This window comes from Cyprinus carpio, chromosome A11 (assembly GCF_018340385.1).
Source record: "Cyprinus carpio isolate SPL01 chromosome A11, ASM1834038v1, whole genome shotgun sequence".
NCBI classification, from domain to species: Eukaryota; Metazoa; Chordata; class Actinopteri; order Cypriniformes; family Cyprinidae; genus Cyprinus; species Cyprinus carpio.
The window spans coordinates 16,482,372-16,510,348 of NC_056582.1; the positions used below are offsets into that span (position 1 = coordinate 16,482,372).

At 38.8% G+C, this 27,977-nt stretch overlaps 3 protein-coding genes across 6 annotated transcripts in view; 1 reads left to right on the forward strand and 2 right to left on the reverse strand.

Moving 5' to 3' along the window:
- The window catches only part of LOC109087256 (chromodomain-helicase-DNA-binding protein 5-like), a 32,887-nt gene extending 28,197 nt beyond the window's left edge, over positions 1 to 4,690 (reverse strand). For 2 of the 4 annotated variants that reach the window (XM_042766521.1, XM_042766520.1), the window contains exon 1: positions 4,191 to 4,690. In XM_042766521.1, coding sequence (XP_042622455.1) covers positions 4,191 to 4,257 — 67 coding nt within the window. In that variant the 5' untranslated portion in view covers positions 4,258 to 4,690. The remainder of the gene's footprint in view (positions 1 to 4,190) is intronic. The other 2 variants (XM_042766523.1, XM_042766519.1) reach the window with 2 other exon arrangements.
- Positions 4,691 to 6,586: 1,896 nt separating this feature from the next.
- Positions 6,587 to 8,484, forward strand: LOC122146558 (fibroin heavy chain-like). The gene is made up of 2 exons (XM_042765787.1): positions 6,587 to 6,595; positions 6,657 to 8,484. Exons 1-2 carry the CDS (start codon positions 6,587 to 6,589, stop codon positions 7,962 to 7,964), a joined length of 1,317 nt encoding a protein of 438 aa, XP_042621721.1. The 3' UTR covers positions 7,965 to 8,484.
- Positions 8,485 to 9,911: 1,427 nt separating this feature from the next.
- On the reverse strand, positions 9,912 to 13,270 carry LOC109061570 (60S ribosomal protein L22). Its single transcript, XM_019078670.2, has 4 exons — positions 13,133 to 13,270; positions 12,392 to 12,496; positions 11,955 to 12,079; positions 9,912 to 10,100 (listed from the first exon to the last, which is right to left on the reverse strand). Exons 1-4 carry the CDS (start codon positions 13,142 to 13,144, stop codon positions 9,959 to 9,961), a joined length of 384 nt encoding a protein of 127 aa, XP_018934215.1. The 5' UTR covers positions 13,145 to 13,270; the 3' UTR covers positions 9,912 to 9,958.
- Between the last annotated feature and the right edge of the window lie 14,707 nt (positions 13,271 to 27,977).

Here is a 27,977-nt window from a genome sequence, read left to right on the forward strand (position 1 = left end):
TGATGCAACACAGCACTCTTGAAGTGAGGATATCTGGCAAAGGTTTTACATTGTCAGCTTACTTTTAAGCATTTTGGATTATGTCGTTGTGAAAATGTATATCTTAATTCTCTATATTAACACCAAGAGGCTGAAGTACATATCTTTTTCAGTGTTTAGCCACATTATCATATTTATTTGCATTCTGGTGAAAATTCATATTTTTATTCAATATATGCATACTAAGTTGAAGGGTATATTTATCAGTGTTAAGACACTTTATAAAATTCCAATTTAATATGCAAAGAAAATAATGAATAATAAATAATCTGCAGCCTGATTTCCCCAAAACTGTATTTTTGTATCCCAGACAGTCACGTTTTGTGCCATGTTCCCAAGTAAACAGAGCCTCGGCTAGGAACCGCCAGGTGTTTAAAAGCTGTGCTGCTGCCATTCGCTGCTGGTAGCAGGCCTGAAAATGTCACGACTGCAGCCACACATTTGTGTGTCAGCTAAGTATGGACATTGGGGTAACTTTGACCTTGCAACAAGGGCTGGGTCAGTGCCGCACTCCATTAGAGATGGGATTCACGGCCAGTCTTGCTGTTAGGAAGAGGAACGTTTACAGGAAAACGCATTAGCTCTCTGACAGACTGTGTATGTTAATAGTGCCCCCACCGTTACTGTGATGAGACAGCATGGTTGGAACTCCCCCTCATTGAGACCTTCAAGTTTTATAGGCCGTATCTTTACTTTCTGAAGACTATATCCATTCTCTATGTCCCAAGGCTCATTCACAAACCTTTGCTCTGCTTTGCAAAGCGATATAGTGGCAAAAATTGCAAGTACACAAGCAAAGTAGTCTAAAATTAATGTCCTAATAACCTATAAAACAAGAACAAAGCCACTGCAATTGAGTTTAGATGCTATAATTATTTTATTCAAGCATGCATATTCTACACTGCAGAAATTTGTTGGTAAAATTTGCAAAATATGACACACACTGTGGAGTCTGATGCAGAGACTGATGACACATAGACATAAGTGTGTGATGCAACAATGATTTACACAGATGCACAAACTCTAGCAAAGAGAAAGGGGTGTCAGCTTTCACAATGCAGCTTCCAAAAATAGCCCCCACCAAACAGTCCTCATGATAATCATTAAATTTCAAAGATTATGACTATGTAAAAGAAAACCAGACTTCGAATGGAGGAAATAAAGGAGGGGCCAAAAAGCACTCAAATGACTTTGGATCAGCTTCACCCTAATGCATCCTAATGAGGATCAACAGAAACAGAAACTCTCCCAAGCATTGTTGGGGTATGACGGACAAATGAAACAGCACTAAGAAGAACAGGACATAACATATAAAAATTTTTCTTTATGACAACGACAATTTATTTTATTATTATTATTATTATTTTTTTCAGAATAGCCCACCTCAAAAGATTCTGTCATTATTTACTCACCCTCACGTCGTTCAGAACCTGAATAGCTTACTGTCTTCTGCAAACACAAAATTTAGAAAAATATTTTGAAGACTTTTGTCAATATAGTTCAAGTCAATGAGGTCCAAAACAACATTTTCATTCCATGGGCAAAAAAGTCGGAGACATTTTTCAAAATATCTTTTTTTTTTTTTTTGTGTGATCCACTGATAGATAAAGTTGCACAGGTTTCGAACTACGTGAGATTGAGTAAATAAAAGTATTTAATTTGTGGGTAAGCTATCCACTGAATCTGCTATGAATTTTGAGATTGCAAATATTTGGAACTCTGGAGAAAATCAATCTGGAGTCTTTCTGGAACCGCTCCATCCTTTGTTCCTGATGTGGCACACAAGGAATGTGGACTCAGGTTGCAACAATTTAAAACTAACTGATTAAAATGTGTATATTTTAACAGAAGCGATGCACATCCATTAACCAGATCTGATGGAGGTGAAATAACATTAAAAACCATGCAATTATTGAGCTCGCCAGTGAATCCTTTACCATGTTTCATTCTCTTAGCATTTTTTATAAATCATATGTTTGTCTGTTTATATCTGCGGTTAGAGCATGCTCACTTCATTGCTCCTGGCTGGGGGAGCAGTCATGTGTTCTGCAGTGTTTGGATCCGACAGTTTACAGTCCTGATTGCAAATCTCACTTCGCTGGCCTACAATACAAACTGCATTTTCAATATACATTCTATTACTTTACTTATGCATGTTAGATTCACAATAATTAATAAAAAATATGCTTTATCGTTCTTAGCAGAGAAGCTAGAGATTAGCTGGATTGATTGTATGGAAATTATTACAAGGTGGTTCGCAATTAAAAAACTGAATAGCTCATTTCACATATAAAAAAATAGGCTACATTTATATTTATTAATCTCACCAAAACATTCATCAACCACCTCATTATAATTTCATTAAAGGAATCAGCGAAGGTGTTCTGGTCTGCAATGAAAGCAATCAGTGAACGGGACTAAACAGCAACCCAAAATCCTGGCCAGTCCTGCACTGCATAGATTTCTCATTTTTAGCACATGCGGGGGCTTACTGTCTACACGGAAAGAGCACACTGGCTCATGAATTATTTCTCAATTATTAATTCTTCTGCATATTGCACATTATTTCAAACCATTTGCAGCCCTCAGCAGCGTTCATCTCAACCACGTAACTGCTTCTTAAAAAAAAAGAAAAGAAGGTAAATATGCAATTGGGGTGCAAATGAGATACTCGTGCTCAGGTCGGTCACGTGATTAATTCACGACTAATTCAGAGGCAGCCTAGACCAGCGAGAAACTATAAATGTATTGATTTTATTGAATTGTGGGCCATGAATGCATAAAAGGCATGCAGGCAGAACAAAGTCTTAACTACACAGCTTCTCCATTACACCACTGAGAACCCTGCTCTCACAGCCAATGGCTTTTGAAATTAATCTGTCATATAAAAAAAAAAAAAAAAATAAAAAATTTAAAAAAAAAAAGTCTTTAAGGGGAAATTAGATGCACGCCCCTTCACCAACACAGGAAGCATAAACAGATTGAAATCATAAGGATACAGTAGTCACCAAAAGCAATTAAGCATAATAATTGTGTTCATATTACCTGAGAAAGATATATCCAGCATCAACATTAAGCGTCACTTTTTATCAACTATTTTCTGTAAAGCAGCTGTTGCACAAAATAAGTTTCATACATTCATTTAAAATACCACAAAGGCCCCTCTTTTAGCCAACACATAAAAAAAAAAAAAATACTGTAACAGAATACAAATTTTAAAACTGTAAACCTGCTAATCTACGGTACAATCACACACACAAAATAAATAAATAAAATTACATTTTAAGTATATTTGTATATTAACATTTTACAATTTAATGACCTATAAAATCATGACTGTAATTTTTATAGTGAAGTTCTGACAGACGGTTTTTACTGTAAGTTTAACAAACCTTTTTTTTTTTTTTTTTTTAGAAACTAAGAGGCTGTCTTGGCTAAAGTGTGTGCCCCTCAAACAGACCACAGAGGCAGTGGATCATTGTAGCTGATGTTTTCCTGTCACACGTGGCTCTGTCAAGCACATACACTACTTTTACAAGACACTGTGACCACAGAGTAGCACTATCACTATCAGCTCTTTAATATCCCTCAGAGAAATGCCATAACATCTTTTTGGGAAACGGATTATTTGTTAAGATCAGTTTTAAGCCATGCATAAATCCCCACAGCTCTGTCTTACATACTATTTTTACAAAGAGACTGCAGCATTGCCATGCACGAGACTTTATATTAAAACAGTCCATCAAGTTTAGAAATCATTGTGCACAGTGGGTGCAATATCAGAGCAGCCGACTGGAAAAAAAGAAGAAAAAAAAAGACAGTGGGTGCATGCATAACTCATTTATATGCAAAGAAAAATGGCCTGTAAAAACAAACAACCGGATGATGGAATATGAACAGAGAACGATTTTATCTCAAAGAGAATCGCAGACAGATGGTCTGCTCTTTAGTCGCGCTTTAGTGACTCAAATACAGTCGGATAGTGCGCCGTTATTTTTGGACGAACAGTGTCCGGTGTGAGAACAGAATCTACTGAGACTATAATAAATCGCACGCGCGTCAAGCCCCTTTTCCTCCGCATTCAACTAGGCGTAGCAGCGCAGTTGTGAAGGGCAGAACTCTCCCTCCCCTGTGACTCTTTACCCCCTCACCTGGCACGTCGTCCTCAAAATCCATATCGTCTTGCCCCTCATCTTCATTGCTTAGCGATCCGGGCATCTTTACCGCATAATAAGAAAATCACATTCGAGATGCAGGAATAAAGTCCAGAAACTTAACCCTCTGAATGCCCAGATTTTCAGCTTCAGAGGAGACGTCCACTGAAGGTGAGGCTAATTTTCTTTTAATATGCTCTCAATAAAATAAAAGATGGCTGCCCTGTTTAAAAAAAAAGAAAAAAAGAAAAAAACCTTTCTCCCTCTTCTCTATCCAAATCCTCCAGTCTGAAAATAAGAAAGAGACAAAAATGGAACACAAATGCCCAGATTGTGACGTCTGGTCGGTTGCCATGGCAATCCATCCCATAGTTTCCCGACACAACTAGTTAGTGCTCTTCGCCTGGTCACCGGCTTAACTAGTAGTGAGAGTAGCGGCGGTCTCGCGGTGGCATTGCCCTTTTCCCGCTGAAGTTCGAGGAATGTGAGGTTATACAGGGAGAAAGTTCCCTCACAGTCCCTTTCTGTCAGAGGGAAGCGCATAATAAAAGCAGGAAATCTTTTTTTTTTTTTTTTTTTTTTTTACAAATTTAGGTCGGACAAATTATATATCCGAGGTCGTGGCTGAACGTACATCTTTGACGACTTGGATTAGAGCTGTTTTAAAGGGCGAGTTAACTTAAAAAATAAATAAATAAATAGTCATTTACACACCCTCAGTTAGTTCCAAACTTGTGTGGCATGTGTCCCACTGAAGAAAAAGCAGTTTTCACTGTTATTTAATCTTCTTGACATACAGTATATGCAGCTAAAAGTGTGAGACATTTAATTTGGATATTGATTATTCCAGGGATTTTGTTAAATGGAAAAGGGGGGAGTTGGAAAATGTAATTAGAAGGAAAACATATTACATTCAAGTTAAATAATTTTGGTATGTATGTATTATGCAAATGAATGTAATAATAATTTTACTTTTCATGTACATCTTTTTATTATTTTGGTGAAATGTCTCATACATAGGAAGAAAGTCAGGGTCCAAGCCAAATTTAAATATTCTTCAGTAGACTTAACGACTTACTGCACCAGTTTGGAGAACATTGTTAATAAAAAAGTAAACAAGATTTGCAAAATTTTCTACTAATATACAGTTGTTGATTACTGAATAAATGGTTGACACACTCTTGTACATTACTGATGTATATTTTGTTATGGTTAATTAAAAACAAGAAGAAGAATTAGAAGAACCGGCATGCACTGCTTCAGTCTGCGCAGCGCTGTATGAAGTCGAAACACACCTATTGTTACCACAACATGATCACTGTACCACCTGACCACTACAGATTCATTTTACAGTTGATAGTGTCGCCATAGAAATGCACAATCCTCTCGTAATTAGGCTAGCATAATTATTATGACATGGCGCAGCATTCAGCTCATCCAATCCCAATCAAACACATCTAAACAAGCTAATCAAGGCATTTCAGATTACTAGAAAGCTACAAGCAGGTGAGTTTGATCAGGGTTGGAATTGACCTGTTCTCATTGGATCTTTAAAACCCCATTTTACAGAGGTTGAGATTGCAGCAACATGTATTCATTTTAGTTTTGTGCATAACTCACGCCATTCAAAGACGAACCACAGGTAAGAAGATCTGTTTATTTCATTACACAGCCTAAAGAAATGCAGAAATAAGTGACTCTCAGTCTTTGAATGTAATAGTTTATGAATGAGTGGGTTTTAAAACCCTTTTGAATTGAAGTGGACAAATATGTAAAATTTGTATTTAGGTTTGAGACACATTGTGAAACCCCTGATTTACAAATGTTGAAACCGCACTCCCTGGCCTCCCCTAATGATCCTCTTGAATTCTCTAGTGGATGGTTTATGTCCAGCGAGGCTGACGGTTGTGCCGTGCCGTGCCATGGAACATCGAGGATGTTCTTCTGATAAAGACTGCCCTGGAGGACACAAATGCTGTCGATTTTGACTGTGGGCCTGTTTGCGTGCTGCCTATTTTCAGTGAGTTTCAGTTAATGATGGATGCTAAGGGTCCAAAAAACACACACACACACACACACACACACACACTAGTAACCCATTGAAGTCAATGTGAATTTTAAGCAAAGACTTTGCCTTTTGTTGTTCTCATCTAAAGTAGGTTTGAATTCATCCCTTAGGATAGTTTTAAGCACAGGATGGCTTTACAAAAAGAGGAATACTTTGAACAGTGGTACTCAATTCCAGTCCTGGGGACCCCCTGCTCTGCACATTTTGCATGTCTCCCTTATTTAACACGCTTGATTGAGATCATCAGCTTATTAGGAGAGAGAGATCCATGTACTGAACCAACGAGTTGATCTCAATCAGGTGTTAAATAAGGGAGACGTGCAAAATGTGCAGAGCAGGGGGTCCCCAGGACTGGAAATGAGAACCAATGACTTGGAATAAAATTCACTCTGTAGGTAAAACTTTCTATTCATGCTTTGAGTTTCGTGTTGTGTATTGAAGAGGCATTCTGTCTATATGCACAAACTAAAGCTGTCTGTGTTCACGCAGTGAAGCCGGGTCAATGTCCTATACCGGAGATGATTCCACTGTGTGCTGAAAGCTGTTTACATGATGGCCAGTGTCCTACCACACAGAAATGTTGCCCAACCACCGGTGGCTTTGCATGCAGTGAACCACGTGGTCAGGGAAGAGGTCAGGCAAGTTGCCAGGGGAGCGGTCTTGGCCAGGGAAGCGGCATGGGGAGTGGTCTGGGGAGCGGTCTTGGCCAGGGAAGCGGCATGGGGAGTGGTCTGGGGAGCGGTCTTGGCCAGGGAAGCAGTATGAGAAGTGGCCTGGGAAGTGGTATGGGAAGCGGTCTTGGCCAGGGAAGCGGTATGGGAAGCAGCAAGGGAAGAGTATGGGAAGCAGCCAGGGGGACCGGTCTTGGCCAGGGAAGGGGTATGGGAAGTGGTCTTGGCCAGGGAAGGGGTATGGGAAGTGGTCTTTGCCAGGGAAGCGGTATGGGAAGCAACAAGGGAAGGGTATGGGAAGCAGCCAGGGGGACCGGTCTTGGCCAGGGAAGCGGTATGGGAAGCAGCAAGGGAAGGGGTATGGGAAGCAGCCAGGGGAGCGGTTTTGGCCAGGGAAGGGGTATGGGAAGTGGTCTTGGCCAGGGAAGCGGTATAAGAAGCGGTCTTGGCCAGGGAAGCGGTATGGGAAGCAGCAAGGGAAGGGGTATGGGAAGCAGCCAGGGGAGCGGTCTTGGCCAGGCAAGCGGTATGGGAAGCAGCAAGGGAAGGGGTATGGGAAGCAGCCAGGGGTGCGGTCTTGTCCAGGGAAGGGGTATGGGAAGCGGTCTTGGTCAGGGAAGCGGTATGGGAAGCAGCAAGGGAAGGGGTATGGGAAGCAGCCAGCGGAGCGGTCTTGGCCAGGGAGGGGGTATAGGAAGCGGCCAGGGAAGGGGTATGGGAAGCAGCCAGGGGAGCGGTCTTGGCCAGGGAAGCGGTATGGGGAGCGGTCTTGGCAAGGGGAGCAGCATGGGAAGCGGTCTTGGCCAGGGAAGGGGTATGGGAAGCAGCAAGGGAAGGGGTATGTGGGTGGAGCGAGCCGTTGCCATCTTGGCAGCGCGCACGTCACTCCCGCGTAATCGAAAATGGGCAAAAAGGTGGGAGCTGGTTGGTGAAGCCACGCCCACCCTAGCTCGATGGCAGTGTCAGCAGCATAGACTGTATAAAAACCGAGCAGCAACCTCTTCAAAATGCTCTTCAGGAGTCTATGGGTGATGTCAAGGACACTACGTCCATGTTTTTATCATAGACTGTATCCACTATGGGTGAGACTTACGGTTCATTATCCGCCATAGGTAAATAACGAGGAAAATAACAATGAACAGTAAATGGTAAAACTGTTTGCACTACAAACCAAGATAATGCATTAAAATAATATGATAAGACGCACCAAATTTCAGTATCAAGCAGCAAAACGAACTGTTTTGTTCAAATAAAAAATAGCTGGACAGAGTGGACGCAGATGAGACCGGAAGCCAGACCCATAGAATTTACAAATAGCCACGCCCATTTTTACGACAAGAAAAGGTGGATAAAAACATGTACATAGTATCCGTGACGTCACCCATGGACTCCTGAAGAGCGTTTTTGAAGCTTAAAGTGTGCAGAGCAGGCCGTTGCCATCTATTCTCCCCCAGATAATCGAAAATGGGCAAAAAGGCGGGAGCTGGTTAATGAAGCCACGCCCACCTAGCCCGACGGCAGTGTCAGCAGCGGCAATCCACCTGTCACTCAAGTGGCCACACCCTTAATTATGCTGAACTTTAAGGCTTAATATAACTTAAATGGATGTTATAAAAAAAAATCACCCCCATCACAGTTGTCATGAAGGGCAAAATTAGCTATATAGACCAAAATAATTTTTTGAACCAGGCTGTAAAAGGTTTTTTTTTTTTTGCTGTACAGTTGGTCATTTTAACGTGGAGTCTATGGGATTGACTCCCTTTTGCAGCCAGCCTCTAGCGGCCTGTCGATGAATTGCAGTTTTAATCACTTCCTTGTTGGCTTCACGAGAGACCGGGAGGTTGCCGCTTAGGGTTTACATTATCTTAACAAGCAAAGCAGTTCAACTTTAATTTCCCAGTCTGTCTGTGAAACGTTGAGGTACTATCGTTGTAGTTTTGTGCGCGCGTGAACGTCATGGCAGCGTACAACACAAACACTTAACGTAACGCGTAAATGCGCGTAACTAACGTAAATCAAGCAATCTAGTAAGCATAGGCCACGAAGCATAGGCCACGAAGGCCACGATGTGTTATTTCGCATAGGCGAAATAACACATTAGCGAACAAGATGGAATAATAAATAAACGTCTTGTACAAAATAAATTCTAGCACTTTCAAGGACCTGTATTTAAAAAAAAAAAAAAAAAAAAAAAAAAAAAAAAAAAAAAAACTTTCCAGGGCCTTGAAATTTATATTTCAGATTCAAAAACTTTCAAGGATTTCAAGCACCCGTGGGAACCCTGTGTGAAATACCATTTAAATAAAGTAAGAGGCTATATTTAAGATGTTTCATGGTACAGTATGCTGAAAATAAATGGTGACAGGCATTCTGGGTGAACTAAAGCGTTACAAATGAGGTTTCTGTTATTTAAACAAAATATATTTTCCTTTAGAAATTGGGTATGGTGCTGGAAACGTTTCTGCTGTAGATTAATCAACAAAAAAAAATCCAATTCTTTCTCTGAACCTGCTTCAGGTCAACCTGCGGATCACGAGTCGTTACCAAGGACATGACAGCTAGACGCTCTACATGATCAAACCAGACAAAGACACTTAAAATAAGATCCAGTATTCATAAACCAACCAAAGCAGGTTTTCTGGTCTACCGGTCTAGTTCTGGAGACATTCAGCTGGCCCAAACAGTTGAGCACTAGGAGACCAGCTAAATCCAGCAACCATTTAAGGCTGGTTTTAGATGCTCCAGCAGCATATCACCAATTAAATGAACTCCCGGAACCTTGTAAATGCACAAACTTTGTTGCTATGGAAATTATTGGTCCTGTCTGACCGGTGATAGATGAGTCCTTTATGTTTTAGTTGCTCTAAAAATAGAAAGAAATTGCACAATTATGAATCAAATGGATTTCTTTCTCTTTCCCTCACAGCAAAAGACAATGTTTCGAACATACTGAAATGAACACACTAGAAACAAAGAAACTGATTTCTTTTGTAATTTTATTGAATTTACAAAAGAGTGGCATGGATTTAATCTTCATCTTCCTCCTCCTCATCCTGGTTGATCTGGAAGTAGCGCAGTTCATAGCTCTCCTTGGTGTTCGCTACTACACGCAGCCAGTCACGCAGGTTGTTCTTCTTGAGGTACTTCTTGGTAAGATACTTCAGGTACCTGAAAACAACAAACACTTAAGTTTGCCTCATAACATATTGTTGCAATTGACATGACACAGAGTTTAAAATGAGATGGTAATGCGGTCATTAACATTGCAACCATATCTGAGATTAGTGGGTGCAAATACAGGGAATACTGCCAAGCTATGAAATGGTATTGGAAGGCTTCATTTAAAATGTTTACATTTTGTAGTACTAAAACCCACTAAAAATATAGATGGGTTTTATAAGTAACTGCTTTGTATTCACACTATTTGGATAACTGGGTAAAACAAAAGACCCTTAAATTCTGCTTTGTGTAACAATCACTATAGTTATCAAACATATCTTAATTCAAGGGCATATAAAGGCTCCAATTATAAGGTAAAATTACTGGTAGTGGTTCTCCTAACAGCTTCTGAGGCCCTTCTCATCAATTTTGCTTCTCAGACAAATATTCTACAAGGACAAGATGTAGATAACATGCCACAACTCTTTCTGAATAGAGTTTATGCAATATTACACAACCAGGAATGGCTACTTGAATAGGTAATGCCTCTTAAAAGTCTTGCATAAAACGTCACATCAAAAATGTGGAGCAAGTCATTACACAAATAACCACAGTAATGTGTAATAATCCCACCTTTTCAACAATTAAGTCACATCTTCAGTAGATGAATTCAAAAACATTTATAGGCCAAACAAACACCACATCAACTCTCAAAATGATTTGCTATGTCTAACACATTAACAACAATAACGCTGACATGAAACTGAAAGCCACAGGATGGGTTGCAGAACATCCACTGAACGCAAACAGCGTACATTCTTCTGTGTCAGCCGCGCTGCACGGATGCGCTGTTTTCGTTCAAATCAAAGCGTAAATACACATCCTTGTATGGCATGGCGGTCATGGCTGACAAAGAATAGCGTACGCAGTTTGCGTTCAGTGGATGTTCTCCAAAATGATGCTATGGTGATGCGGAGAGACACAGAGGAGACGAATTGTTGAATAAAGTCGTTATTTTTGTTTTCGTAGAGAAAGTATTCTCTTCGCTTCATAACGCTACGGTTGAACCACTGATGGCAGATGAACTATTCTGACGATGTCTTTCATATTTTTCTGCTCCTTGACATTGCAATTTACTTGGCAGTCAATGAGTCACAAGCCTCCCGGTTTTCATACAAAATATCTAAATTGTGTTCTGAAGACGAATGAAGCTTTTACAGCTTTGGAGCGACATGGGGGTAAGTGATTAATGACAAAATTTCGGGGTGGAGTAAAACTTTAATACTACAGTCTGGTTCAGTAAGCAGAAGGAATTCAGCGAAAAAAATAAATTAAAGATTTTACTCAATATATAATAGAAAATCAAAAACAATTTTGACAGTACCTAAACAAAAATAAACATCTGGTCGCAAGCACGCTTCAGTTTATCGTTAAAGAAGTTAAGGATGAATCTAAATTCCATAGACTTAACTGGCAGTACAATACTGCAGACTTTCAATATGCAAAACATGTGGGCTGTTAGCCACAATGAAGACATGCACAGGTCTTGGAAACACTGCAAAGGGCACGCACACATATGAATCGCCAATGTTCTGATGGTGTGAATGGACATGGACTGATTTATAGAGCAAACAAAATATTGTTCACTGAAAAATCTGCGAGAAAAAATAAGATCTCAAAATAAACTGCACTGGAAAATGATAATGGCAATAAACCGTATAAAGTGCACAATGTTTTGCTTTGCTGATTGGTAACGTGCTAAATTTCGCAGTTCCATTATCTTAATGACTACTTTTATATCACATTTTAATTTTAACTGAACTAGCCCTTGATAAGCATTTGGATCTGTACTCTCAGACTTACCTCTTAGAGAAGGGGACCTCAGATGTCACTGTGATTTTGCTTTTGCTCCTTTCAATGGAGACCACGCCACCACCCAAGTTGCCAGATTTTCCATTTACTTTGATGCGCTCCTGAAGGAACTGTTCCTGCACAGAGACACACAGACATGCCCATAAGATCATATAGAAATATAACTGCAAAGCTGCAGTTTCCCAGAAAAAAATGCAGGGGGGAAAAAAAGAAACTGTGATTTGTACTCTGTATTTTTTGTAATAAGAAAGTTGCATACAAGTCTGCAGAAAACCATTAGACTCACATATTGAAGCAAGCACAACATACAGTTTTGCATGTATACAGTTTTGGGAAAACACCCAAAATTGGCTTTTCCGGTCAGGTAATCTGATTGGAGATGTCCAGTGTTGTGTGCACTCTGCATCAGATGATCAGTTTATACTTACAAAGTTAGCAGCATCCATGATGCCATCCTCCACAGGATGGGTGCAGTCCAGGGTGAACTTCAGGACCTGCTTTTTCTTTTTCCCACCCTTGGTCACCTGCTTTTTCTGTAAGACACAAAAGAGATACATATGGATGAAACCAAAGACGAAAAGTGTGTACATTAAAAGAATTGTAACATCTAAATGAATGAAAATACATCTGCACTAATAATACGTTTCTCCAATCATTCATCAAAACCAGCTCTCGCAAATCTGTAATCTGACATTATACGTGACAACGACCTACTATTATACATATTCAAAGGCAATAACGAAATACATTTAAAAACGTTTAGGAAAATGTGAGATTCAATCTAAAACACAGCCATGTCGTTTTTAGCCTCGTGGTTTCTATTCTTTGGTAGCAACATTGATTTAAAAACAAAATACCAAAAATGATTTGTCTATATTTTCTGTCTGTAAACCATGATCGCAAAACACGCAGCGTTTTACTAGTTATTCTGCGTCGACTCTATGAGAAATGCTAACCAGCTAAACTGGTGGTTGCTACAACGTGGTTGCTCACGAGCAGGCCTCGAGTAAACAAACGCTTTTAGAAACAACACTGATGCACATATTATTTCGTTAACCCAATTAATCAAAGGCTCCATAGTTCGGCTTTAATCTACACTGGTTTCTCCGCGCCTAGAGAGACGTGACACGTTGTATTTTATCGTTTTTCAGGAACTTGCTCGTACTCACAATCGGAGCCATGGCCGACAGTTTGGCAGAAAGGGAGAGTGGAGGGCGCGCGTGCGCATTGAAAGCTTTCCGTTATAATCTATTTCAGACGTAATCGATAGAATCCGTTATGCGGAGATTGATTCGTACAATCACTGGATCATCACAATAACCATTTCAGTCTACCTCATCATATCTTGTCTAATTATGTTTTTTAAGTAAAAATTAGATAAAGCTAAATTAATCATATATACAAAATCGCATTTTACATGTAATTGAGATCACTTTTTTTTCAGGTAGCCAATTGATTGTAAATCTTTGAAATTATATTATTTGTAATATATTTCCAATATTTAAGAGAGAGAGAGTGAGTATATTTTTTGTGAATATATATGTGTGTGTATGTATGTATGTATGTATTTGTACATATAATTTCTATTTAGTTTATTTTATTACCATATTTTTTTCAAATAAATTGAATGAATAATTCAAATTATGTCAGGTATTTGCCGTTCTTCCAGATAGAAGGAGGAATCATCTTCTCTTATGATGACCTGTTTAATCTAGACTAGACTATGCCAGCTTCCATCCTCTCGTCTGTCACCTGTGCCGTGAACAATACCACCAACCATGTCTTCTGGACTGCCACCACATCATCTGTGCCAGTTGTCTGTGTAGCAGGGCCAATGACAATCGCATCAATTGCCCCCTCTGTGGGTATAAGTACAAAAACCACACTAGGGAGGTAAATGCAACCTATACCTAAAAAATCCAATAGAAAAAGTGTACATGCATTATTCTTGACTAATTAAAGCACCATATTTGTTCCATGTGTACATTTGTTGTGGTAGGAAAGGGAAAAAACATTTTAAATGCTACTAAAAGTTAAATAAGGACAATGTAGCTACTAAAAAAAGGACCTTTACCTCAAGGATTTTGGGGGTGAGGAAATGGAAATCATGACAGAAATGTTCAATCAGAACCAGCCACAGCAAATTGAAGCCAAGTTCTTCCATAATGTTTACATTTGGGTCTCCACTTATTCGAGTTTTCTTCAAGCTAGATGTTGGGTTAATTCCAAAACGTATCTAATGCCAAACCTGGATTCCTGTAATCTTTCTTCATATGACCCACCCATTACAGTTTTGTATACATGACTGTCAAGCCTTCTGTTTTGAAGAGTTGTCCAAGGTTTTGATGACTAACATATGTTCTTCTCATTGTTTGATGCATTTCATCATTTTCAATTAATCTTTTTCATCAATCATTTCTTGGTCTTCACCAGAAATAAAAGGGGGGTTTTCATAGTGATGCAATAGGAGAGCTGTTTTGTGTTTCCCAAAGTACTTTTTTGTTAACAGTTCTTAGAACTGTTAAATGTTATAGGTTCTTTATGGAACCATCGATCAATGCCAATAAGGAGGTTTTATTTTAAAGAGTGTTGAATTAAATTAAAGCACAAATTCATGCAACATGCAACAAATAGATATAAATCTTCCAGGTCCTGTTTAGAGCAGCACAGGGCAGTTGGCATTAGGACAGCTGCAGAATGACCCCAGTGTTCTGATTTTAGCACCATAACAAGCACTCCACATGGTGGGCTCTCCGATCACATCACAGCATTGTCATTTGTTAAAAACAAGCATCTTGTGAAAGGTGCATGGAGCATTGATCCCACAGCTTATAGCAATTAAACACAATCTGGTGCTGACCTATTTAATCTTGTTTAGAAGTGACTCAGAGAACTGCTATTTTTATGTGCTTCTTTACAATAAAGACTATAGTGAAACGAATTAGTGATAGATGATATATTTACCAGGACAAATAATCAAATTTTGGATAATCAGTTGAGTCAGTTCCAAAATCTATCAACAGTCAGTTAGATAGCACTTTAATTTAAAGGTTTTATAGTGAACCTTGAGTAAATATTGTGTAAAATTATTACATTTTTTGTTCATCTTACATCATTAAATTGTATAAAAATATTTGGTCAGTTAGGTTATTTAATGTTTTTGAAGAAAAAATCTCTCTTATGCTCAACAAAGCTGCATTTATTTGATCGAACATCAAAATTTTGAATTTAAACAGTTTACTTTTTATTGAGTTTTTAATTGTGACGCAAAGCTGAATTTTCAGCAGCCATTACTGTCACACGATCCTTCAGAAATCATTCTAAATCACTGATTTGATGCTAAAGAAGTCATTTCATTATTATCAATGTTTATAACAGTAGTGCTGCTTAATATTTGTTTAATATTATTCTTTGCTTGATATTGTCGTTTTTGAATAGAAATGTTAATTTTTTTTTTTTTTTTTTTACGATAGTGTATTTAGCCATCTGGCATTCTGTTCTGTAGAGATCAGCATCATATTTATTTATATTTATTGACCACTAAAAGTGTAAACTTAAGTTACTCTCTAAATCGTTTTCCACTATATAGGTCTCATTAATGTCTGCCGATCCAACTACTGTAGAAAAAAAACAATATGTTGTGTAGCTTCTTGTAACTCTAGCCACGTTTTTAGCACAGAGTAACTAATGATACAGCAGCAAAGCTTTTCTTGTTATATTTATCCATTGTTGCCCACTGCAAACTTGCATTTGTGGCTTCTAAGTAGCCTGGCTTTACAAGAGCAGTGTAATGGTGCCAGTAGTGTGTGGTTCAGTGGGTAAAAGCACTGCAGTTCATTACCACATCCTAACACAACAACAGAAATGCTGCAGTGTGCTTTTCCAAAATGTAGACCTTTTTTTTTTTTTATTCATTAAGATTTTATTATATGATAGGCTATTTGTGTGTAATGCGAGTGTGGCGGTGTAATCTTTCTCAGTTTAGTGTGAGTGTGGGATCTTGCTTTGCCACTTAGAGTTGCAGATAATGAAGCTTTTGTACTTTGCAGCACCACACACTCCCTCATGCAGTGTAATCTAGGAATTCATCACTCTGATGCTATTACTGGCACTGTAAAGCTGATTATACTGAAAACAAGATAAATCTTTAGATTGACGCAGGGGCAGGATGCACATATTTGTGTCATACAGTGGGGTCCAAGAACACACTGAACACATTTGGTTAAGATTTATTAAATGGTCAAATTGTTAAAATGAAAAAGTAAAAAATGTACTATAGGTCAGTGGTTCCCAAACCTGTCCTGGAGGACCCCCTGCCCTCTGTCTTACTATAGGATTAGGAATATGTGTTTAGATAAGTGGACCATTACAAAATTGCAGGCAGGCCGGGGCCTTCCAGGGGACAGGTTAGGGAACCACTTGCTAGAAGTACACTCAGCCAACTACTAAGTATTAATGCAAGTTTCTTGCAGATACCCCTCAGTCATGAAGGGGACAAATGCACTTCCCCCAGAGGACCATTTGATCAAGTTCCTGGTGGATAATTTGACAGACAGTGTAGTACAGTGTGCTAACTGTGATGTGGAATGCAAAGCAGGTACCTGAACAATTTACTTAGTTCAGTAACAGTAACAGAAACAGAAATCCCTCTGACTGTGTGTGTACTGTATGTACATATGTGCACAGGAAGCTGGGGGCGATGTATTACTGTAACACCTGCAGCCAGCCACTGTGTGGAGAGTGCAGAAAGCTCACACACAATGCCAGGATGTTTTCCCAGCATGATATTGATTCCCTTTCCAAAGGCACCAAAGAGGGCCACCGCAAGTGCTGTGAGTTTACTTTCTTAAAGTTATTAAAGAAATAGTTCACCAAAATTTTATGAAAATTTTCTATACCTGAGGGGGCCTACAGGACCCCAAGGTTTGAAAACACCAAAAACAATCTTTAAAGTGAAAAAGTGAATTTTATTAAACAAAATAGATGAAGGAGCAACATAAGCGTCAGGAGGGGGAAGGAGCCAAAACAAAAAATAACAAACAAAGCTAACTCTTATTAAAATACTAACCTAGAATTAAAAGAAACTAAACAAAAGTACAAAAGCTTCCCTCCCTAATTATCATAACCAGGAGAAAACGAATGATAAAAGGCACCCACCTCCCTACCATGCTCCAATTAGGTAAGGATCAGGATTTAACAAAAAGAGTCATAACATAGCAAAAGATAGTGGTTTACAACAAAGGTCTCATAAACAGTTAACAAACACTATGGGCACCATACTACATAGAAAACACATCTGTCTATCAGTCAAGGAAGCCAAGAGAGCGGGGGGAGCCGTAGATCCATGGTTCAGGAGACTTAAATACAGCGCCAATCACTCCAGTCACCAATCAGGGCACTCGTTAGCAGCTCCACCTGTGAGTCATTGCAGTGAGAGTAACAAAAGAGGGAGGAAGAAAAACACGCCAGGGAAAACTAGACCACAAATACACATCTTCCCCATAAACCACACAACCTACTACACTCCCACGTAACACCTCCCCACCAGAAAGATGCTAACAGGAAGGTTTGTATCTACTACACTGCACTACTGTAATTATTTTTACACTTCAGCACCATAAACTCGAGACAGCGCATCCGCGACAAATATTCTGCGAGCCGTTTTTATGTCGGATATCCAAATTAAACTCTTGAATTATTAATGCCCAGCGCATTAAACGTTGATTCGAATTAGACATCCGAGCCAAAAAAAAACACAAGTGGGTTGTGGTCGGTATACACCACAATTGGAAATGAACTTCCACCTAAATACACCTCGAAATGTTGCAACGCTAATAGCAACGCAAGAGCCTCTTTTTCGATGGTACTATATCTGCGTTGACATAACGTGAACTTTTTCGAGAAGTAACAAACTGGGTGATCAACCTCGAACTCACTCTCTTGAAGTAAAACCGCACCAGCTCCAGTAGCAGAGGCATCCACTTCCAACTTGAAAGAGCGTGCAAAACTCTGGGGCTGCCAAAACAGGAGCATTACACAGCAAATCCTTAGCTGCTTGAAAAGCCTGCTCACAAGCAGGAGACCACACGAAAAACTCGAGCTGTGCTAAGAAGATCGGTTAATGGTGATACCACACTGGCAAAATTACGACAAAACCCTCTGTAGTATCCGGCCATCCCCAAAAATCGACGCAGTTCTCTTTTATTCACTGGTACTGGAAACTTCATGACAGATGCAATCTTCGCGTCAACCGGACATACCTGACCTTGACCCACTCTTTTCCCCAAGTAAACCACTGTTGCCTTGGCGAACTCACATTTGGCTAGGTTCAAAGTCAAGATGCACCACAAAAGCGTAAAAGTACTTCACGTAAAGACATTAGATGTTCTTCCCAACTAGAAGAATATATTACCACATCGTCCAGATAAGCCTCACACTTCTGAACTCCATCTAGTACAATACGCATTAAGCGTTGAAATGTTGAAGGCGCATTACGCATTCCAAACGCCATAACGGAGTACTGCATAAAGTCATCAGGGGTTACAAACGCTGAAATCTCTGAGGCACGAGGAGTAAGAGGAACTTGCCAGTACCCCTTAAGAAGATCTAATTTTGTAACAAACTTTGCGGGACCAACTCGATCTATACAGTCTTCCATACGTGGAAGCGGGAAAGAGTCAGGTTTAGTTACTGCATTGACTTTACGATAGTCAGTGCAGAACTGAACCGATGAATCAGCCTTGGGAACTAACAAACAAGGCGAACTCCATGCACTCTGACTGGGACTTGCAAAATTATTCTGACGTAAATACTCGACCTCAGCTTTCATTAACTCACGCTTCCTTGGATTAATCCGAAAGGGGTGCTGTTTTATGGGCTGCGCATTTCCGACATCAATATCATGCTGAAGCACTATAGTCTGAGATGGAATGTCACCAAAGAGTGAGTGATGACTTTCAATTAGCTCAACGATATCCTTCCTTTGATTCGGAGCTAAATAACTTAAGTGAGAGTCCAACTCCTTCAAAATCACAGAATTCGACAAATAACCACAAGGTACAGAAAACTCCTGTTCAACCTCATTTGCTCCCGCTGACACAACAGCGGCACTCGGCTTGACAATAAGAGCAGACTCGTCTTGCATATAAGACTTCAACATGTTAACATGAACCATCCGCAATTTCCTCCGCCGTTCAGGCGTGCAAATCAAATAATTCGTATCACTCAACTTTTTCGTCACCCTAAAAGGACCTGAAAAATCTTGGTTGTAGAGCAGACCCTGGCACTGACATTAACAGCAAAACAGAATCACCAGGCTGAAAAGAACGAGCAACACTCTTGCGGTCATAATGCTCCTTCATCTCACTCTGTGACTCAGCCAAATTTACCTTCGCCATCTCACAAACCCTACGAAGCCGTTCACGAATAGAACTAACATACTCTGATACGAGAACCAGCGGCGTATTATCAAGAACAAGTTCCTCGCGTAATAGCTTTAAAGGTCCCCGAACCGTATGTCCAAAAATGAGCTCCGCAGGACTAAACCCTAATGATTCTTGAACGGTTTCATTTATCGCAAATAAAAGTAAAGGGAGATCATCAGCCCAGTCTTTACCAGCTTCTACACAGTGCGCCCACATCATTGACTTGAGCATCTGGTGAAATCTCTCTAGAGCCCCCTGCGACTGTGGATGATATGCACTCGACACTACATGATTAACGGAAACCCCTTTCAACATTTGCTCAAACACTTTAGATTTAAAATTTGTTCCCTGATCGGTCTGGATCACGCGAGGTAACCCAAACGTTGAACAAAATTTAATCAACTCTTTAACAATGGTTTTTGCTTTGATGTTACGCAATGGTATTGCCTCTGGAAAACGAGTCGCCGCACACATTAACGTTAAGATATACTGAAAACCCGCTTTCGATTTCAGCAGGGGCCCAACACAGTCTAGAATGAGTCGCTCGAATGGTTCTCCCATCACTGGAATAGGCTGCAAAGGAGCCGGACGAATTGTTTGATTGGGTTTACCAGCGAGTTGACAAACGTGACATGAACGACAATGGTTTGAAACAGCAGATCTTAAACCAGGCCAATAAAAATATTTAGCCACTCGCATGAATGTTTTAGTACTGCCTAAATGACCAGACAGGGGGTGGGTCATGAGAAAGTTTAAGCACAGCCTTTCGATAACCAACAGGTAATACAATCTGATACTCTGGACTTAATCCAGCCTCTTTTGCTTTACGAGACAGCCACTCACGCATTAAGATGCCTTGGTCCCAGAAATACCGTACCCCATCAGCACTACCTCCTTCCCTTTTATTCTCACGGCCTCAATACAGCACGTTAGAGAAGGGTCGGACTTTTGGGCTCTACCAAGTTGTTCTCTCCCCATTGTCAAAGAAGATTCTTTCTCAGGAATCTCATCATCTGCATTACCCACACTGGAAACAACAGATAACCTTAACTCAGAGGGAGAATCTGGAGAAGCAAGAAAAGTGTCAGACAAATCAATCACATCCTCATTTTTACGTGCCTGTGCACGAGTGACTGCACATACTGAAAAATACTGAGGGGAATCGACTGGCAAGCTCCGCATCACAAACCGGAGTCTTCGCTACAATTGGGTGAGGAAAAACTTTAGCACCGGCCAGGTCATTTCCCAAGATTAAACTTACGCCCTCTACAGGCAATCTGGAACGTACCCCTATTTTTACCGGACCTGAAACCAGATCAGAGGTCAAAAACACAGTATGAAGAGGAACTTTAACACAATTCAATTCGATTCCACGAACTAACACATCAGTTTCCAGTGTACGTCACCTCTGAAAATGGTAATGCACTTTCCAGTATAAACGATTGGGCTGACCCCGTATCCCTCAAAATAGAGATTGAATTCCTCGTACCATCCAGAGAAACTGACACACTCCCTTCAAATACAAAGGGAGTAAATGCAGAATTGTCTGAAAAATTCTCAACACCAAACTCTCGCTCAAGAACAATATTAGCCACACTTTTAGGCTTAGAGGCAGCATTTCTATTCTTCCAGGCTTTACAATCAACAATAAGATGATTTGGGTCTAGGCAGTAAAAGCAAACTCTTTTATTCTCAACATTCTTGCTCTCTTCCTTACCCTCTACCGCAGAGCGCACCATTGGTTTTGTTGAGCGAGTGTACATCAAAGGTTTCTGCACCCCTGAAAACGTTGAAGTACCATGATTCGGGCCAACCGCAGAAGAAAATACAGTCTTATGTGTCAAAATATATTCATCCGCCAATACTGCAGCTTCTGAAAGGGACTTAACCTTTTGCTCACTTAGGTAAATCACTAAATTGTCTGAAAAAAAAATTTTTAAAGTCCTCCAACAGAATCAGTTCTTGAAATTGCTCAAACGTAGTCGTTTTCGAAGCAGCACACCACTTTTCTAACAGAGCTCTCTTATCGCGTGCCAAACTGCACAAACGTTTGTTTAGCCGATTTAGTATAGTTACGAAACTTTTGCCTGTATGCTTCAGGTACAAGTTCATAAACCCGCAACCAAAACAGCAGCTTTCACACCAAATCATAATTAAGAGACTCCTCGATAGGCAAAGCAGAACACACTTCTTGAGCTTTACCAACTAAACTGCATTGTAACATTAACCCCCACATATCTTTCGGCCAGTTAAGTTTAGCAGCAATACGCTCAAATGCGATGAAATAAGCATCTGCTTCTGATTCTCGAAAAGGAGGCACAAGTTTAATGTACTTACTGGGATCAAACAAATTAACAGCAGCAGGCTGAATCAGGTGAAGGCCTTCCTTGCATGCACTAGAGTTACGACAGATGGACTAGCAGTAAAACGCAAAGCTCTCTTTCCTTTTCCTTATGCACCATCTCTAACTCACGTAAAATGCAAACATACGATTCTCATGTTCTTGCCGCTTTATCTGTAACTCCACTTCTTTTACTTTTAATAAGAGCAACGGATCTGATTGAGATGTCAGATCAGTTTCAGCAGTCTCACACACACTTCTTCTCAATTTTGCACCATCAGCAGACAAAAAAACCTTGCTCAACCAGTTTAGCATAAACTTCAGCTTTAACTACCTGCTTAGGTGCAGAACTTACTACAGAAACCTTCAAAATTTCAGCAATCTGTATTAGATCTTTTTTTCGAAATGCATCAAACTGACTGCTGTATAGTGGGCTTTGACATAAATGATCCAACATCTAACTCCATTATTAGTGTTCGTTACTGCTTTACACTAAATCAGCAAGACAAAAATAGGAGTAAATTTTACTCACCAAGACGACAGAAAAATGGTACCACTTAAACTTGTTCGTTACCCACAAAAATTAACGAGCGGTCACTTCCACTTGTACTCAAAACAAGAAAGAGAAATTCATTCATTAAATTAACAAAAAACAAGCGGACGAGCCCCCATTTGTTACGAATGAGGTCAAATCTCTAGTCAAAGAGGATTTCAAAACACATTCATAACAATAATCAGGGAGCCAATCAACAGACTCCCTGGAGTCCCCGCTCTCACTCCCAAGGCGTTCAAAACACCAAAAACACTCTTTAAAGTGAAAAAGTGAATTTATTAAACAAAAGTAGATAAGGAGCAACATAAGCTTCAGGAGGGGGAAGAGCCAAAACAAATAACAAAAACTAGCGAACTCATTTTAGAAATACTAACCTAGAATTAAAAGAAACTAAACAAAAGTACAAAAGCTTCCCTCCCTAATTATCATAACCAGGAGGAAAACGAATAATAAAAAGAAAGGCACCCACCCCCCTACCATGCTCCAATTAGGTAAGGATCAGGATTTAACAAAAAAGAGTCATAACATAGCAAAAGATAGTGGTTTACAACAAAGGTCTCATAAACAGTTAACAAACACTATGGGCACCATACTACATAGAAACCACATCTGTCTATCAGTCAGGAAGCCATGAGAGCGGGGAGCCGTAGATCCATGGTTTCAGGAGACTTAAATACAGCGCCAATCACTCCAGTCACCAATCAGGGCACTCGTTAGCAGCTCCACCTGTGAGTCATTGCAGTGAGTGTAACAAAAAGAGGGAGGAAGCAAAACACGCTCAGGGAAAACTAGAACCACATACACGTCTTCCCCATAAACCACACAACCTACTACAACCTTAGGGTTAACGAGTCAAAATCTCTAACATTAGCCCACGATTCTCAACCTCAGGCTTCATCTGCGATCTAGAGAGGTGTTTTCTTCATCAGAACAGATGGAGGGTGAGTACACATTACATCATTACAGTGAATGGGTACCAGAATGAGAGTCCAAACAGAGGAAAAAAACATCACAACAATCTACATGTAATCCATTAATATCTTGTGAATACTCATTTACATCTTGGATGGCCTGAGGGTGAGTACATTTTCAGCAAAGTTTTATTTTTTGGTGAATTATTCTTCTAAAAACACTAATAAAAATATTAAGTGCGATATTTATCAGATCAAAATGAATGTCCATTTTTCACACTATGTACATTATGCTGTGATGCCTGAATTTACTTTTAGCATTTAAAATTATTTATTTTAGTTAATGTGATTCGACAAAATTGTATATCTATTATTAGTGGTTAACATTAAAATAATTATTCAATTCCCTAAAGGAATGCATTAAATAATGCATATATCATTAATGTGTGTAAATAAATTTAGTAGAGATAGTTCCAGAAAAGCATAAAAATAATACAATAATAAATAAACCATAAACATAACACATGAACAAATAAACTTTATATAACACAAATTACACTACAAACCTTAAATTGAATTAAATATTACTGTGATATATGGCATTATGATCTTATAAATGGGTATTACGACATGTACACTCCATTCCGTAAAGTGAATATTACATTCATTATGAATATTAATGTACACCAGTTTTTTTTTTTTTTTTACTGATATGTTTATACAAAAATGAATTAAAAAAATCAAAAAAAGAAAGAAATACACACAAAATATCAAAAAACCTAAAAAAAAACTGAATTGCAGATTACACAAAAATATTAAGCAAGTAGCACAACTTGTTTTTTTGACACTGATATAATAAGAAATGTTTCTTAAGCAGCAAATCAGCATATAAGAATAATTTCTGAAGAATCATGTGACACTGAAAACTGGAGTAATGGATGAGGAAAATTCAGATTTGCATCACAGGAAAAAAAAATACATCTAAAAGCGGCCTTGTTGAGACTGTTTTCAAAAACATTAAAATCCTTACCATAGTTTATGTGTATATTGAAGAATTTAATGCATGTCATATTTTAAACAAAGCTGAAACTTTTAAAGTGAATGACTGTAAAGTCTGAACCTTAAGGGCCGACAATGCATCTTGTACTAACCTGTTATGCACTGTGGGCAGTGAAGGAGCTGCAGCTGTCAACGCGAGAGGCCATCATACTGCTGAAGGCCATGCTGGGTGAAGTGATGACAAATGCAGAAGAGGAGGAAAGTGCCATCTGTACTCTGTTCAACCCCCCCCCCCCCCCCCCCCCCCCCCCCCCCCCCCCCCCCCCCCCCCCCCACACCCACACCACCAACCAACAGTATGCAGGTGAGGTAACACTCCAGAAGGGGGCACACTGAGACCACTGACCAGCATAATGACCAGCTTTTGAGTGTTGTAAAGTTGAAAGTTGAAAGAAAAATCCATTCTTTTCTTCCAAGGAAAAACTTGCAGAGAGGAAAAAGGCCGTTAAATGCTGCTGAAAGGTAAATATTGTCCAAACAGATCCGGTAAGTCTAAATTGTCTGTCTGTGACAGTTTACCCACATGGCTTTGGCAGGGCACAGAGCTGTGGTGTGATGGTCTGTGTCGGAACAGCAGCTGTTTGGGTTGCGTTTCATGAGTCCTGTTATTTGTAAAGATTTTTTTTTTCCCCGTCCCTTTCCATTCATTGCCTGGAAGCTGGCTTGATGTCTTCCAGGAAGTAAGCTGCAATCTAGGACTCAACGTGTACGTGTGTGTTTTTATATCAGGGTCACGCAAGAGCAAACAAAGGACAAAATGATAAAATATAGATTATCTTGGGAAACATGCAGTGTTTTTTGTGTGGAATAGTTTATACATTGTGTATACATTGGCTATATTGGCCCAGAGGGGTTTTAACTTACATTTCCGGCAGTCAGCTTGAAGAGAAGGAGAAGGCACTAAAGGAACAGCTTTATCTCTTCCACAACACTCCCCACCAAAAAAAATATATAATCCAAACAAAAGTATATACTCTGCAACCTTCAACCAACTTAAAATGTCGTTCCCAAACCACATGACTTTATATCTTATCTTTGTTCTCAGGTGCACCTGGTCACCTGCTCCGCTTTTCTCAGCTCAGCTATGTAAGTAGACCTATCCTTAATACATTAATTGTTTTTAAATACACTACCAGTCAAAATTTTGGAATAATTAAGATTTTAGTCTCTTATGCTCACATTAAAATTTAATTTATTCCTGTAATGGTAAAGCTGAATTTTCAGCATCATTACTCCAGTCACATGATCCTTTAAGAAATCATTGTAATGTGCTAATTTAGTGCGGAAGAATCATTTCTTATATTATTATTATTGTTTACATTATTATTTTACACTGTAAAATTATTCCAGAGTATTACTTATATTTGATCAAATAAATGTGGCTTTGGTGAGAATAAGAAACATCTTTCAAAAGCTTAAAAAAAACCTTAATTATTCCAAAATTTTGACAGAAAGAGTAATGTCTCAAAGAAGAAGAAAAAAAAGATTTTAATTCATGCTCAATGACCCTTAACAGCAGTTGATGGACAGACTGTGTAGCATTGTAAACCCCTTCATAGGGTTTGTCCTGTACAGAGTAGTGAGGTGAGTTCACAGCCAAACATGTGACCGTTGTGCAGATCTCTGAAATTGATAAAGATTTATCAAACTTAAAGATAAACACAGACTACCGTGCGTTTACCCAATGTGTGAAGCCTCTTCTGATGTTGGGCCAGCTGAGGCCTGGCTCTGTAACTGCTGGACTTGCCTTAAGTAACAGGTGAGCAGTTTATCTGTTACATCATTATAGTATTATGCAAGAAATATTATATAGCAGCGCTGTTATTCTACCTCTGTTTGTTTGACCTTGTACTGACTATGTTGTTTACTAAACACTTTTGAAAAATACATTAATGTGTGTTGGTGAGATTAAAGGACGTGATTATATCCAATTTAATTTTATAATCAAATGTTGTGATATTTATAACTAGAACAGTCATACTGTAAAAATCAAAACTGATTTTTTTTTGCAATAAATTATAATAAAGATAACAATAAACAAGCAAAATGTTTTGTTGTTGTTGTTGGTAGGTGAAGTCTATTTTAATATAAAACAACATAACAATGTAAATATATAATAATATATAGACTTCCATTAAAAAAAGTTTTAAAATGTCACAGGAGATTTCTGTTTAAAATACATTCTGTTCTTTAGAACTTTCATTAAAGTATCCTGAAAAGAAAAATCTGTCCGTGTTTCCACAAAAATATGAATCAGCACAACTGTTTTTTTTAACATTGATAATAATAATAAATGTTTCTTGAGCACCAAATCAGCATATTAGAATAATTTCTGAAGGATCATGTGACTCTAAAAACTGTAGATGTAATGACTGCTAAAATATATATTAAAATAGAAAACATAAATTTTAAACTGTGATCATATTTCACAATATTACTGTTTTTACTGTTATTTTGAATCAAATAAATGCAGCGTTTGTTAAAAAAAAAAAAAAAAAAAAAAAAAGTGAACCCCAAACTTTTGAATGGTAGCATATATATTTACTATTTTTTAATAAAGCACTGATATGGCATGTCAAGGGGCTCAGATACTCAGATGCTTCTGTCTAATGACTCAGAGCTGACAGCACACAGCAGGAAGGAGACACTGGCATTACTCTGGTGCTTATTCAGCTGGTTATTAAGCTTAATAGAGAAACATTTATGTAACCCTCCCTGACAAGCACCAGGTGGCAACTGTCCTGTTATAGCAGTCCTGTGTCTGTGAGGTGCCAGGACCTGAGGTGATAAAATGAGGCACAGGGACACAGGAACCAGACTTCCTGGAAAGCTCTCATTCCGGGAGAAGGGCTCAGTGAGTTATGCCACTGACTGGACCGCTTCAGAGCCTTATTTATAAAACAGCTGTATATGAGTACTGTTTCCAGATCAGTTTGGCTCTTTAGCTTGCAGTGAGTAAGATTAGCACAACACACATTATAACAGCAAAAAAACAATAACAAAACATATTAAAAAAAAAAAATGATATCATAAAAAACTACTATAACCCAAACCACCTCAAATGTCATTGAAGAACACCATGTTTCACAACACTCCTGTTGCTATGGAGTGAACTATATGGAGTTTGTACAAGCACTTTTCCAAGAAACTGGAGGAGAGGACTTATGTTGTGAGAATATCTGCTTAGTGTCTGCAGAGATTCCTGTCTATCTGCATAATGCAGCAGCTATTTTCAGGGCTGACGAATGTTAGCTGTGCAGTTCTTGCTTTTGAAACCATCTGAGCATTAGATAACAAAATATCAATCCAAGTGTCATCTGCAAACAAATGATGATCTTTTCTCAGGCCTAACTTCAAATAACTTGCCATTTCAACAATTATTGTTAACAGGAACTGCAGGCATTAAGTTTGACAGAAAGTGTAATAAAATATCAAAAAAGAAAACCAAATATATTTAAAATATATATATAAACAATAAATATATTAATTTCATATACTGTATATATATATATATATATATATATATATATATATACATATGAAAAATATAGGTATATTTTTTTCTCTTATGCCCAAGAATGATTTGACCTAAACCATAAATACTGTAATATTATGAAATTAAGATAGATTTTAACATACATTTTAATATGCTTTGCTATGTTTATTAATATTTTCTTCTTAATATTTTTGTTGAAACTATGGTCAGCATTTATTTGAATTATTATT